This window comes from Phyllostomus hastatus, unplaced genomic scaffold, assembly GCF_019186645.2.
Source record: "Phyllostomus hastatus isolate PE091 unplaced genomic scaffold, TTU_PhHast_1.1 phas_scaffold_755, whole genome shotgun sequence".
Classification (NCBI taxonomy): Eukaryota; Metazoa; Chordata; class Mammalia; order Chiroptera; family Phyllostomidae; genus Phyllostomus; species Phyllostomus hastatus.
This window is the reverse complement of record NW_025334039.1, coordinates 12,918,366-12,932,829: the sequence shown is the minus strand read 5'-3', so window position 1 is coordinate 12,932,829 and position 14,464 is coordinate 12,918,366. Positions and strand designations below refer to the sequence as shown.

General features: G+C 50.6%; 1 protein-coding gene across 3 annotated transcripts; it reads left to right on the top strand.

Moving 5' to 3' along the window:
- The first annotated feature begins 351 nt into the window (after nucleotides 1–351).
- On the top strand, nucleotides 352–13,373 carry LPAR5 (lysophosphatidic acid receptor 5). Of its 3 annotated transcripts, none has more exons than XR_006784300.1 (3): nucleotides 352–607; nucleotides 7,641–10,149; nucleotides 13,238–13,373. XR_006784300.1 is itself a non-coding variant. In XM_045826682.1 (2 exons), exon 2 carries the CDS (start codon nucleotides 7,856–7,858, stop codon nucleotides 8,972–8,974), a length of 1,119 nt encoding a protein of 372 aa, XP_045682638.1. In that variant the 5' UTR covers nucleotides 352–607; nucleotides 7,641–7,855; the 3' UTR covers nucleotides 8,975–10,764. The 3 variants fall into 3 exon arrangements, 1 of the variants encoding a protein (XP_045682638.1); XR_006784301.1 differs by lacking the exon at nucleotides 352–607 and adding an exon at nucleotides 5,497–5,719; XM_045826682.1 differs by lacking the exon at nucleotides 13,238–13,373 and having other exon boundaries at nucleotides 7,641–10,764.
- Nucleotides 13,374–14,464: the final 1,091 nt, after the last annotated feature.

Genomic DNA, 14,464 nt, shown 5'->3' with positions numbered 1-14,464 from the left:
AGTGCCCCCCCCCGCCCGCCCTCCAGCTCACAGCCTAGGGAAGAGACAGAAGCAAGGAGGTAACTGCTGTGATTGGGGGGGGGGGCGGGGGGGGGGAGGCTGTGCACGCTCTGCAGTGAGAGTGGGCCCTGGCATGCAGCGGGGCGCTCGGCAGGGTGAGGTGTAAAGTGAGGAGTGGCAAGAGCAAAATCACCTGAGGGATCTAAAAGAGAGACACTCAGGGGGAACTCGTCAGAAAATGGTGAGGCTAGTGGGTTAGTCATCACTTTAGTGGGTGGGTGTGCCTGTTAAGGTTCCCGGAAACTGGGGAGTGTGTGAGCAGGGGGTGGGGGGAATCATTAGTGGGGCCAGAGTTGGGGCTGGAGTAAGTGCCATTATCTGCCGGGGTTTCTTCTCTGGCTAGTCTGTGAAGACCGCTGAGGGCAACCACTTCCTCCTCTTTCTCCCTGCGCTTGTGGGGTTGGGTGAGTGCAAGGAACTGGAATCTGCTGAGATCTGCCCAGGTGGGTGTGTCCCTACCCGCCCCAGGAGCAGGCCCTTCCAGCCCAGCCCAGAACAGGCAGCAGCAGCCAGCTTGGGGCAGCGGCAGAACTCAACAGGGACACAGGTATGGGGGCACGCGGGTCAGCACCCCTCTTTTGGAAATGAGGGACATGGTGGGAGATGGAGGTGAGGGTGGGCCATGGGCCCTGGAAAATGTTTGTGAATAGTGTGAAAGCTACAAGGGCTGCCCCAGGCAGAAGGACTTGACCAGACAGAGGTCACACCGGGGAAGGCCCCTCTGAAGCTTGAAGCCCCACGCTGGGGCGCCTCGGGAGGCCGTGTGCTCCCCGTCATTCTTTAAGCCCCACTGTCATGCTGAGCCCTGGGCTTCCCAAGGCCACCATGGAGGGTCCCCTGGGGATGATTTCCAACCTTTCCTTAATCTCAGGGAACGCTTAACCCCCCATAGCCACTTGCCCCCCCAGGGCCAGGTCCTCTGCTAGACGACAGTGAACGTGTCTGATGAAACACCGCGAACGGCTCACTGGCACAAATGTGTGCTTATGCGTGTTCTTCCCGGCTAACCAAGGGGTACTTTGATGTGGTCTTTGAGAAACGCCGACCTAACCTAGTGCGTCCATCTACATAAGAGGATCAGACTTAGACAAGGTGATTTCTAACGTCCCTGTGGCTCTGGTGGAATGTGGCTCCTGGGTGACAAGAGGGGGATGACATGTCAGATATTGAGTACAGCGGGGGATATTTGAGGATGGGCAAGGCCTAGTGGTATTTTTGCATCACACCAGTGAGGGCGGCTCCCTACCACCTATGTTGATGGGGGCTTCCCTGAAAGAAGGGGATCTCCTACCTGATTGTACCTCCAGCTGAAATTGTAGCCCTAAGGGGAGATGGAGGTAGGGATTGAGGGGAAAACAGAAACTTATGCCCTCAAGCCTCACTTCTGGGCAGCTCAGAGACACTGGAGTCCAACTCTGTCTGCGTCTGCCACCGGCAGCCCTCCCCACCTTGCTGCCCCAGCGTGTGCTTCAAAATGGAAGCCTTGTGTGCCCAGGCCCACGGGGAGGGAGACAGAGAAAGGGTGAGGGCAGAAGCCGGCGATACACACACAGTGCTGTCAGGGTTCAGGGTGAGGCCAACGAGGTCAAAAGGCTGCAGGAAACTCTCCAAGGCAGGCCTCAGCCGGGCCCCTCAGCAAGGTAAGAGGCATGCAGTCCTCCCCGAGCACAGGGCCAGGACAGCTCTGTCTGAGTGAGTTCTCTGGATGGGAATTTTATTTCCTGTTTTTCCAGCTCGTACACGCAGGGTGAAGGGAACTGTGCGGATGGGGAGGTGTCATCCCCACACTGGGGAGACTAATTATTGAGCTGCAGGCCGCCTTTGCTTTCTCCCTTTTCCCAGGAAAAAAATAAATGGGAGAGATGAGATCAGACTACCTAGGGCGGGAGAAGACATGGCTGCGGATGATGTGGGAAAGGCAGCGGGAGACAAGCTCAGGTAGAGGGTGGGGACTGGAGGAGGAATTTTGGCTGGAGCAAGCAGAGCAGGCCCGTACGACCTGGGATGACCTCTGGGGGCTTGCACCAGAGAGCTACCTCTCTTCGGAAAGAACACAGTCCCTGGAGCAGGATGAGGCCGTCTGCTCACCCGGGGGTCCTCATGCTGTCTCCACACCACCACAGACCCCTCAGCCTCAGCCCCAGCACGAGCTGATGAGCAGGATTCGTGTATATCCCCCAGAACAGCTGTGGGGCAGAGCCTTACACAAAGCCTTCACACTGTGTTAAGCTTCTGCCAGAGGCTCAGCACAGTTCGAATCTGTTTGGGGAGTCTGAATATACGGATATCAGGGGGCCTTTATCATTAGGCCTCCTGTGCGTCCAGGGTGCGCCCTCCTGGCGGGCAGCGGGCGCAGCCTCAGAGGAAGTGGGCTCAGCGCTCGGCCTGGTGGGGACTCCAGAATCTCAAATGAGGTTGTTGAACAACAATAAAGTAATTTATAAAATAAAATAAAATAATAAAATAAAATTAAATTAAAAGTTGCGATCATTCTAGAGCCGATCTCCTGGGGCAAGGAGGATGGGGATATATGAGATTCCCTTTTTTCAAACTTCTGAAAGACGTGAATTACTGAAAAGAGGAGGTGAGGGGAGAGAGCAGGGCATTTGATGGCTGTGTGGAGGGGAAAGGGGAGGAGTTCTAGGAGAGGGTGGCCAAAGGAAAAGATAGACAAAGAGGGGGTATTTCTCTCCCCTTCCTGCCCCTGCTGGTGCCCCAAATCACCCATTTCTTTGTCTCCAGCTCCCATCTGTACTGTCGGTCAGAAGCCAGAAGGGTGGGCACTGCTGGCAGGTTGTACAGAGCAAAGCGAGAAAGTGATCATGAGCTAGCTTCCTGGCTACTTTTACTCTCTCATCCTCACTTCCTGCCTGTGGTAAAAGATTGTCCTGTCCCTGCAGCCAAGAACAGCGCCCAGCCCAGCTCAGAGGGCAATGGGACAGGTCTGAGAGGCTCTAAGGACGTAGGGAACCTAGGCCCAGAGGCTGAAGCACAGGGATGCAGGGAGGAGGAAAGTGGCTGCATGCGCTCTGGTGTGAGCGGTGTGGTGGGCAGGTGATGTGGGATGGCGCAGCCCCTGGTGCCTCTGTGTGCTTGGTGCTTTCTTTGCCCTTAGGGCTGCGTCTGCCCTTCCTCCTGGGGCCGGTAGTCCATGCCTCCATGCATACTTGTGTGTTACAGGGTATGCAGCAACATTGATTGACAGGTGATTAGGGATCTGGTGTGCACATCTCATAGGGTACCTATCTCTACCTCTGTGTGTCCCTGCATGGCCACGCGTGTGGAGTCGGTATGTTTCTGTTACCACCTCTGTGCGTCAAGGTGACTGAGCCTATGCAGGCCTCCGTGTCATGTCCTTCCTTCTCCCTGGTGACATGAAACCCCAGTGTCCATTCTTTCCTGGGGTGGCTGCTGTTTCTTTACTTCCTACGTTTCCTCCTCAAGGCAGGGCTGGGGAGAGGCCAGGCTGCCCCTTCCCAACACCTAGAACCCTCCTTCCATTTCCTGTTTGCCTCCTTTTTGGCAGCTTTTTCCATCTTGCCATCTGGCCTGGCACTCTGCCTATTTGGCTCCACTGACAGGAGCCTCAGGGAACAGCGGATGGGGTGGGGACCGGGGCAGGGGCCTGGCAGCTCCCAGCGCTCAGCTTGGGCTGCTCTGTGTAAGGCTGTCAGAAAGGGATGACTCTTTGACAAATAGGCGCCACTATAAAGAAACCCAAGGACTTTCTTTTGGAATGAGAGCATTGCCATCTGCTTTTTGAAAAGATTCCTAACTTTACCTTCAAGTAACAGCTCATGTAATACATTTTGGTCTGTTTAACATTGTAACTTGGTCAACTGAAAGACTTGAAATTCTCGGAAAATGATTGTTCATTCATTCAATGTCTAGTATGTGCCCCCTAGTTGTAACGTGTATTGATTTTCCAAGTAATAGTTAAGAAAGATAAAGTGTTACTGTAATTATAGTGTGAACTGTTCATGAAATTTTAATGCAGGCTGTTTCCAAATAGGCCTTTTTAAGGTACATGATCTTTTACTAAGTGAGTTATACATATGGATGAGATAGTCAGAAATGTGATAAGAACTGGTTAGTTGTTGTTTTCCAGTATCACTTGCCCTGGGGGGGAGGTGATGGACTTATGGTGAGAAGCCCTGTGGAGGCGCACAGAGGGCCGGGGAAGGAGGCCTCCTGCTGACAGACACGCGTGGTGGGGAGCAGAACCCCCAGCTCTCGTGCAAGCCTCAGATGACTGCAGCCACACGAGACTGCAGCCCAGCAGAGTCATTCCCAGATTCCTGCCACTGGGAAACTGTGGAGATGCTTATTGTTTTAAGCTGCTAAATTGTGAGGTATTTTTTATGCAGCAATATGTAACTAATACATATTTCAATCTTTGAAGCATAAAATAAATAGGTAAAAAAATTACCTGTTCTACAAAATATTGAAAAGCACCCTGCCCACAACCTGTGAACCCACCACCTGCTATGCCAAGGTTGTGGGTTTGATCTCCAGTCAGGGTACATATAAGAAGCAACCAATGCATTAAAATTAAAAAAAGCAAGCAAGCAAACAAAGAAGAAGTGGTTAGTTGTAAAAAAAAACACAAAACGAAATGTGGTTAGCTGACTAGATTGATATGAAATGTTACAGCAGAATTACAGACTGGATAAACAAGGGGAGGGGGCAGATATCCTGCCTGGCAGCCAGTGAATACCACAGGGCCTGCTAAGCAGAGAGACTGAAGTGTGTGTGAGCTTGGGAAGGGAAGCAGTGAGAGATGTGGTCCTCACCCCAGGATCCTCCCACCTAGTCGGGGAAATGGAACAAATAGACATAAAACAACCTGAGGAGTGTGAGGCAGCAAGCTAAGTGCTTACGTAGTTAAGGTAAGCGGCACTTCTGAGGAGGGGCGTAGTTGTGTGTGTGGGAGAGAGATGAGCCCGTGTTGCTGGTGTCTGAAGTGGGAGGAAGAAGTGAATTATTAAAAAGCATATGTTTCAATTAGACAAATGAGGAAGTAAAATGATTTACCTGTTAGTACGGGTTTCATACAAGTACCTATAAAAGATCAGGGGCTCTGTGCAGTGTCCGTCCTCATCTCCAGCCATCCGCTCTTCCTGGAAGTAGCACCAGACAGCTCGGATGTTGGAGCCAGGAGGTCCTGGGTTTGAATCCTGACTTCACTCCTCCCTGACCGAGCTCTTGAGTAGTCTTCTTTCCTGTAAAAATGAGCATAAACACTGACCTCAAAGGGCCATTGGGAGGATTAAAGATTATGCATATAAAATACCCTGGGATATGGCGAACAATCAGTAAATAACAGCTATTTCACTCAACATTTATTGCCACTGACGTAGATGCTGGTGATACAAAGATGAATAAGTCACAGTCCACAGCCTCTCCCACAGTCTAGTGGGAGGTGCAGATGAAGAACAGCTAATTACAATACAGGTGGGAACAGCTATGATAAACCTTCGCACCAAGTAGGAGCGCCAGTGAGGGGACCACATCTGCACTGTAGGGAGGGAGGGAGGAAGTCAGAGAAGGCTTCACATAGCCCTAAGAGGTGAGTGAGTTTGCCAGCTGGAGAACGAGAAGAAGTTCTTTCCAATTTGAGGAAACAGCAGGTGCAAAGGCAGAGTCCTGAGAACATAAGGTATGTGCAAAATTATTATTTTGATGTAACTGGAGCAAAGGAGCATGGGAAGTGAGACCAAAAACCAGGAAAAGAGGTTGGTTTTATTTGCTTTTCAGCATGGTTAAACCCCATTTAGTGTTACTTTCACTGCTGAATTTGGTATTTTGCAGAGTAAGTGTTTCTTTGTCCCCTTTAACTGTTCTACCTCTTACAAGTCTTAAACTGCTGATAGTCATGGTTGGAGGGAGAACAAATGAACAAAAAACCCACAAGAAAACTTGTTACAGCCAGGCTTACCACTTGGTTCCATGTAAGAATTCAAGCAGTTTCTTTTGAATGGAAGAAGTCCGATGTCTTAGGAAAATTGCTCTGGACAACTTTGTCTCTGGACAACTTTGCTCCCTGAGGTGGCGTGGGTGTCACAACAGCAAACAGGTAGAAAAACCCAAGCAACCAATGACAGAGAAATGGAAAAACGAAACGTGATATACAAGTATATGTTATTCAGCCATAAAAAAATGACTGCTGTTTGATACATGCTATGCCATGGATGGACTTTGAAAGCTTTATGCTAAGGGAAATCAGCCAGATACAAAGGGACAGATACTACATGACTCCACCCATATGAGGCATCTGGAATGGGTAAATTCATAGAGACAGAAAGTAGAATAGAGGTTACCAATGGCTGGTGGGCGGGGGTGGTGGTAGAATGCAGTTACTGTTTCATGGGTATGAAGTTGTTGTTTAGGGTGGTGAAAAAAGTTCTGGAAATAGTGGTGGCAGCTACACAACATTGTGAATGTACTTAATGCCACAGTACATTTCAAGATGGTTGTTACTATGGTAAATATTAAGTTAGGTATATTTCACCACATATGCACAAAATAAATGGCACCTGGGTAGCTCCTGTAGCCTCGTGGCTTTAAGGAAGGTGGGATCCTGAGACCATGTCCTGTCGTCTGGCTCCTCTACCTCTCAGCCATTCCCTCTCCCTGTCTGCCAGCTGCTGCCCGAGGACTGCAGCTACGGCAGCCAGCTCTCTCCAGAAGCCTCATCAGCGCCCCTGGCACTTTCTCACCTGACGGCCTTGCTCTCTTGGCTTAAGGTCCCCTTGGAACCTTCACCACCAAACCACCATCTCCCTTCTATCACAGAACCCCATCTGGGAAGTTCCCTAGTAGCTCCACCCACAGGTTGTTCACCCTGGTAGAACTCTGCTGCTTGTTTGATCAGCCCAGGAGAGCCCTGTTACATTATCATCCCTACGTTACAGCTGTGGAAACTTCGAGGTCAAACAAGCAAGGTGACCTCAGGGCACTTGGAGTACAAACCCGGCTCACACAGGAGCAACAGTGGATGTGATGAGCAAGGCTGGGATGTTGTACTGTCATTGGAGGTTGAACTTCATTCTTAGGTAATGGGGAGTCAGCAGAGAGCCTGTTCTAGGGGAGGTACTGTATCGCCCTTGTCACCACCTGACGTAACATCTTCTTATTTGTTGTACTTTATTTCCTGTCACCCTCCAGTGGAACGAAAGTAGGTGGCGACAAGGCCTTTGTTCTGTTCATTGCTGTGAACATACCCGTGAAAGGCCAAACACTTTCTGTATATCACGTCATTTAACCTAAAAACCTCATGAAGGAACCCCCTTCTTCTTCCACCCCTCCCCCTGATAAGGAAAATGAAGTTCAGAGCGATAAGTCACTCTTCTGTGGACAAAATCTAGGCAAATCGGCAAAGCCAGGATTTAAACCCAAGCAGTCTGGCACGGTGCTCTACAGCCTTGCTGCAGAAAGCTACTCTGGCCAAATGAAAGGTGGGGGAAAGACTTGAGACTGAGAAAAGACTCAAGAGGCCAGCAGGTTTGGCTAGATAAGCATTTGTGTCTTAGGCCTTGCCCTTGCATAACTTTGACTTTGGGCTTACCTTCCTATTTCAGGTCTGCAGATAATGAAGCTCTGACCAAAGGCATCCACCTCCCTGGCAGCCATCTGCCCTGCAGCCGTAGCTCACATTCTCATGACCTGCCTCTGCTCACTTTGGGACTGTCTCTGTGCAGCCTCCAGGGCCCCTGTTCTGGAGATAAATGTGATGCCAGGACCCTGATGTGCTCTATGATGCCCCGAGCCTAGCTCCTCAGCACACTTAGGCACGATGTTGGCCAACTCCTTCACCAACACTTCCACCAACAGCTCTGAGCCCAGCCCGTGCCCTGACTACCGGAACACCCACCGCCTGCACATGGTGGTCTACAGCCTAGTTCTGGCCACAGGGCTCCCGCTCAACGCGCTGGCCCTCTGGGTCTTCTTGCGTGCCCTGCGCGTGCACTCAGTGGTGAGCGTGTACATGTGCAACCTGGCGGCCAGTGACCTGCTCTTCACCCTATCGTTGCCAGTGCGCCTCTCCTACTATGCGCTGCACCACTGGCCCTTCCCGGACCTCTTGTGCCAGATTGCAGGCGCCATCTTCCAGATGAACATGTATGGCAGCTGTATCTTCCTGACCCTCATCAACATTGACCGCTACGCTGCTGTCGTGCACCCGCTGCGGCTGCGCCACCTGCGGCGGCCCCGCGTGGCCCGCCTACTGTGTCTGGGCGTGTGGGTACTCATCCTGGTGTTCGCAGTGCCCACTGTGCTCGTGCACAAGCCTTCGCCCTGCAGCTCCAAAGGCCTGCATGTGCGCCTGTGCTTTGAGAGCTTCAGTGAAAAGCTGTGGAAGGGGGGGCTGCTACCGCTTGTGCTGCTGGCGGAAGCGCTGGGTTTCCTCCTGCCGCTGGTGGCCGTGATCTATTCATCCAGCAGGGTCTTTTGGACCTTGGCGAGGCCCGACGCCACGCAGAGCCTGCGGCGGCGGAAGACCGTGCACCTCCTGCTGGCCAACCTGGTCATCTTCCTGCTGTGCTTCGTGCCCTACAACACCACGCTAGCCGTCTACGGGCTGCTGCGCAGCGACCTGGTGGGGGGCAGTCAGGCGGCCCGTGAGAAAGTGCGCGGCGTGCTGATGGTGATGGTGCTTCTGGCTGGCGCCAACTGTGTTCTGGACCCGCTGGTGTACTACTTCAGTGCCGAGGGTTTCCGCAACACCCTGCGCGGCCTGGGCACTCCTTTCCGGCCCAGCACCTCGGCCACCAATGGAATTGGAGGAACGTCTGCCCAACGGCCCTCTGAGGCTCCCAACACCACGAGGCCTGCTGCCGCCAGCCAAGGACTGCTCGAGCATTCCAATCCTCGGACGCCCTTCACCCAGTGTGCTGAGGATTCTGTCCTCTGAACACCAAAGGGCCCTAGCGCGGTCACATCCATCTCCATCCCCTCGCGCTTCTCACACTCGGAAGACTTGCAGGGTGCACATACTTGCATGGTACATACATGAGGGAGGTGGATCAGACACTTGGATTTCTGCATAGCAACTTCAGCTCATAAATGCAGGAGCAAAGTGTGGGAACAATGGGACACAAGGAAGGAAGAGTGCTGGTGGAAGTGTCTTTAAATTGGTGGTGATGGTGAGCGTAGGAAAGACCTCTTTTCCAGTTCCTAGGAAGTGATGCTGTGAGCCTGCCAACACAGACAGAGGCAGATGACTGGGTGAAGTGCCCTTGGTGGGACTTGAAACACTGCCCAGAGCTGGTGGATGGAGCAGAAAGCGGGTGTCCTGGATTTAGACTGACCACAGCAGTTTTATGGCCATAGATGCCATCCACATTTCATTTCCACCTCTGCTTCCCCTGCCTGGCACGGAGGCCATAATACGAGAGTGTATTTATTGCATGTGGACAGAACTGGTCTCCTTTTTGTTTAGAGAATTGTAACAAATTAGACCTGACCCCCAGCATGGGGTGGTTGGGGGCAGGACAAAACAGTGAGAAGGTTTTTTTCCTCCAAAATCTTCGTCTCTCTTCCCCTTTCTAAGTCTTATCCTTAAACTTTACCCCCTTCTAAGACCTCCTCCAGTCTAGGTCCTAAGTCTCCCCTCCCCACCCCCCACCCCTGCTTCATCTACAATAAGGAAACAATTGCTTGTACTAACGTGGCAGTTCTCAAACTTTTTGGTCTCAGACCCTTTTAAACTCTTAAAAACTGAGGATTCCAAAGAGCTTTTGCTTATACTTTACCACATTAGAAATCAGATACTCACCATATTAGAAATTAAAATGAAGCTTTTACAACAAATTCATAAGCACACATTTCATTAGCTGTGAGCGCAATGATATCATCACAGTTCATGAAGCCTCTGGAAAATCCCACTGTGTGAGAGAACGGGAGTGCAAAGAACAAATGACTGGTGCAGTCCCACTGCTGTCCTTGTCGGCTTCAGAACTCGTCAAACCCTGTACTCATCGCATCGTGACGAGAAACGAAAATGCTTCCGCACGCAGCACTTGCTCGGGACTCGTCGGTTTCGGCACTCTCACTGAGTTTCAGAAGGAATTACTGACGAGTACCAAGGTACCATTGCATTATGAAAATAGTTTTGACCTCGTGGATTCCTCAAAGAGTTGGTCCCCAGATCACACTTTGAGAACCATATGTATACTAGAGTAATACAGTGTTAGAGCTCATGGGTAGCTTGTTCTTAGGGCATTATGTGTACATCATATTTTATGGGGGAGAGCAATGCTCACCAAATCAATTGCTAATTGTATTCCTTAAGGCTTGGGGTTTGAGGGGGGTGGTGGGGGACAGCAGGAGCTGCATGAGGAAAGGAACACTACTGCCTTGGGCTTCCTGGAGCAGCAGCCCTAAGGTGGGGGTGGAACTAATTATGCAAACACTCAAGAGGAGGGGTGGAGCTTCTCCTGGGAGGGAAGAGGGACTGTGCCACAGGTGGAAAAGAAGAGTTCGCAGGGCAGTCAGAGTGCCATGGGAGCACAGGAATAGGTGGCTGGTCTTAGCAAGCTGGAGGCAAGGGAAATGGAAGACTGGTTTAATGAGCCATATACTGCTTTCTTTCCTCTGTTTTTTCCCCTTAAGATTTTATTTATATAGCCCTGTCTGGTGTGGCTCAGTGGATTGAGTGCAGGCCTGTGAACCAAAGGGCTGCCCATCAGTTCCATTCCCAGTCAGGGCACATGTCTGGGTTGTGGGCCAGGTCCCCAGTTAGGGGTGTGCAAGAGGCAACCACACATTGATGTTTCTCTCCCTCTCTCTCTCCCTCCCTTCCCGCCTCTCTAAAAATAAATAAATAATCTTTCAGAGAGGTGGGAAGGGAGGGAGAGAGAGAAGGTGAGAAACATTGATGTGAGAGAGAAATATCAACTGGTTGCCTCTTGTACATGCCCCAAAGGGGGACCAAAACTGCAACCCAGGCAGGTGCCCTGACGGGGAATCGCACTGGTGACCTTTCGCTTTGGGGGACAATGCCCAACCAACTGAGTCACACCGGTCAGGGCCCTCTTTATTTATTTATTTATTTATTTTTTAATAAGAGAAAGTTTATCTAGAGAGTCACAGAGGTGGAAGAAAGGGGCTCAGGAAACAAATCACAGAGGCGAAGGAAGGAGCCCTTGGAGCTTAGGAGAGAGGAAGGTAGAGGTAACACTCCTGGGGCGGCAGGGGGGAAAAGAGGGGGAGGGGAGGGGGGCAGGTGTGTTCCCGGGACGGAGAGTGCCTGTTTTGTTCCCTCTTTACAGGAGTTGGGAGCAGGGAGGGGTTGCAGAGTTGGCACTATGACATCTTGAGGCCCTGACATCAGTGAGGGAGTTATTGCCATTAACGTATCTTGTACGCATTTCCGTGCCTGTCCCTCTCAATGCTGTATGCTTGTGTGTGTGCGTGTGCACACACACGGCAGCGTCGGGGTTCTGTGTGTATCTCCATTTCGGTTTGGAGTAAGCCTTTTGTGTGTCTTTATGTCACCTGTCCAGATGGTGATTTACAGGGATAAAATGACCCCTGGTGGCCAAAGCGGAGAACTGACCCAGATTCCTCAGAGACAGCCTTGAAGTGTGGGCCTTCCACCACCTGGCTGGAGGTTAGAGTCCCGGACTAGGCCCTTAGCTCCTGCTGCTCTAGAAGAGGCCTGATGGTTATCACCTGCTCCATCTTGCTTCATCCTTAGAATTCAGGACCCATGCCCTTCTAACCCTGGGAGCGCCAAGCATAGCTTAGTCCAAAGTCTCAGCACATTGCCCTATCCAAACAGAACTGAACACAATTTTAAAAAATTGCTTGACTATTTTTATATGCTGATACGTGAATGAATTCCAAAGTAATTAAAATTCATGCAGCAAGTATCCTCTACATACCATATGATTTACTTATTCGTTATAGTTTATTGTGTCTTGTCTGCCAACCTAGGTAGAATGGAAGCTCCCTGCGGGCAGGGATTTGGGGTTGGTTCTCTGATGTACCCCTGGCATCTAGAATGGCGCTTAGCACAAAACAGTGCTCAATAAATATTTGTTGAATGATGAGTTGGGTCTTCCTACGAAGTAGTTTACTATCTAATGGGGACCAAAGAACAAATCAATAGTAATTACCATTTAAGACAGAGGATGCAAGGATGCAGGGTAAGGTGTTGGCAGTTCATTTAGTGAGCAATGAGAAGCTCCTGAAGGTTTTTTTTAAATTAAATTTTTATTCATTGATTGATTTTTAGAGAGAGAGGAAGGGAAAGAGAGAGAAACATCGACCTGTAGCTCCACCTACCCAGACTCATTGGTTGATTCTCGTATGTACCCCAACTGGGGATTGAACCCTCAACCTTGGCATATTGGGACAATGTTCTAGCCAACTGAGCCACCTGGCCAGGGTCCCTGCAGGTTCTTGAGTGAGGTTTTGCTCACCCTGACATACTGTGTGGGATAAACCATAGGAAGTCAGGTGGAGAGAGTCTAAGACGAAAGGAAGACTGGTCAAGGAGCTATTAAAATAGTCCAGGCACAGCGTGATCATGGCCTGTGGAGGTGGATGTAGATGGGTTGTCTCCAATGGGAAATCTCTGGTATTTAAGTTCAGGTGGACTGTGTCTGCACATTCAGTACACCTGCCCCTAGAATTCCCATCACAGGAAGAGAGAGGCAAAAATAGGTTAAGGAGATGTGGCAGGCAGAGGAGGAATGACCAGAACCTGTCAAGTAACAGGCTGGGGAAGTTTAAGAAAACCTGTAGCCGCTGCTGTTATCACAGGATTCCCCAGTTACTGAGTGGGCTGTATGATGGAGACGAGACGTCAGGAACTCAAAGTCCATGTCCTCGAGTTACCCCAATTGAGGTTTAGAAAAATCCAAAGGAGGAAAATGAGAAAATCTTAAATGGAGGGAGAAGAGCACTAGCAAGTTTTTAAAATGCACTCTGGCCATGGCTGGTGTGGCTCAGTGGATTGAGTGCTGGCCTGCAAACTGGAAAATCACAGGTTCAATTCCCAGTCAGGGCACACACCTGGGTTGTGGGCCAGGTCCCCAGTTGGGGGTGTGTGTGAGAGGCAACTGATCGATGTTTCTGTCATACATGTTTCTATCCCTCTTTCTCCCTCCCTCCCATTCTCTCTGAAAATAAAAAGTCTTAAAAATAAAATAAAATACACTTTGTATAGGATCTCAAGGAGGAGCTGCTCTTCATGAAGAACCTTGAGGAGGAAGTAAAGGATCTACAAAACCAGACTGCCAACTCTGGGTTGATAGTGGAGTTGGATGCCCCCAAATCTCAGGAACCTCAGCAAGATCACTGCAGACATCTGGGCCCAGAATGAAGACTGACTGGCTTGGGAGAACTGATAGGATCTAGACAAGTACTGGTCTCAGCAGACTGAGGAGAGCACCACAGTGGTCACATCACAGACCACTAAGATGGGAGCTGCTGAGATGACACTCACAGAACTGAGACGTATGGTCCAGTCCCTCCAGATCAACCTGGACTTGGTGAGAAAGGCCAGTTTGGAGAGCAGCCTGAGGGAGGTGGAGCCGCACTATACCATGCAGAGGGAACAGCTCATCGGGCTCCTGCTGCACCTGGAGTCAGCGCTGGCCCAGACCTGGGCAGAAGGGCAGTGCCAAGCCCAAGAGTACCAGGCCCTGCTGAACATCAACGTCAAAATGGAGGCTGAGATCCCCACCTACTGTGGCCTGCTGGAGGAAGGGGAGGACTTCAATCTTGGTGATGCCCTGGACAACAGCCAATCCATCCAAAAGACCACCACCTGCAGGACTGTGGATGGCAAAGTGGTGTCTGAGGTCAACGACAGCCAAGTTCTGAGGTGTTAAGGCAGCAGAAGTGGCACAACCCTTGAGCAGGAGGCCAATAAAAAGTTCAGAGATCAAAATAAAATATAATAAAAATACTTTCTGTATGCTTGGATCTCAATCTAGTGCTTAGAACACATTATCTTATTAAAATAACTCCATAAGTTAGGAATGATTATTACCCTATTTCATAGATGAAACAGCCTGGAGAAGCTGAGGTCCTCAGGCTACACAACCAGTGAGTGGTGTGGTACCCCTTTGGCTCCTAGAAATCTCCTGGATCTCCCCTTCCTGGTACTTCCCATCTTCCCATCCCTGCCTCTGTGACATCCACCCTTCTCTCCTCTCTTTTCTTCTTCCTTCCCCATGTAAGTCACCTCTCTCAAATGCCCCTCTCACCTTGGATCTGTTCTCCCATCTCTGTCCCCTTTTCCAGTTCTTCCCCCAGTTTTTGCTCTAACCCACTCAGCCTACAGCACCCCATCCCTTCCCTTTCCATTTGCCTCAAGCCCTGGTGCAGAATGTCCTGTGGCTGGGGCATCCATCGCAGGATAGCTCAGCCTTTGTGCAGCTGGCTGTGG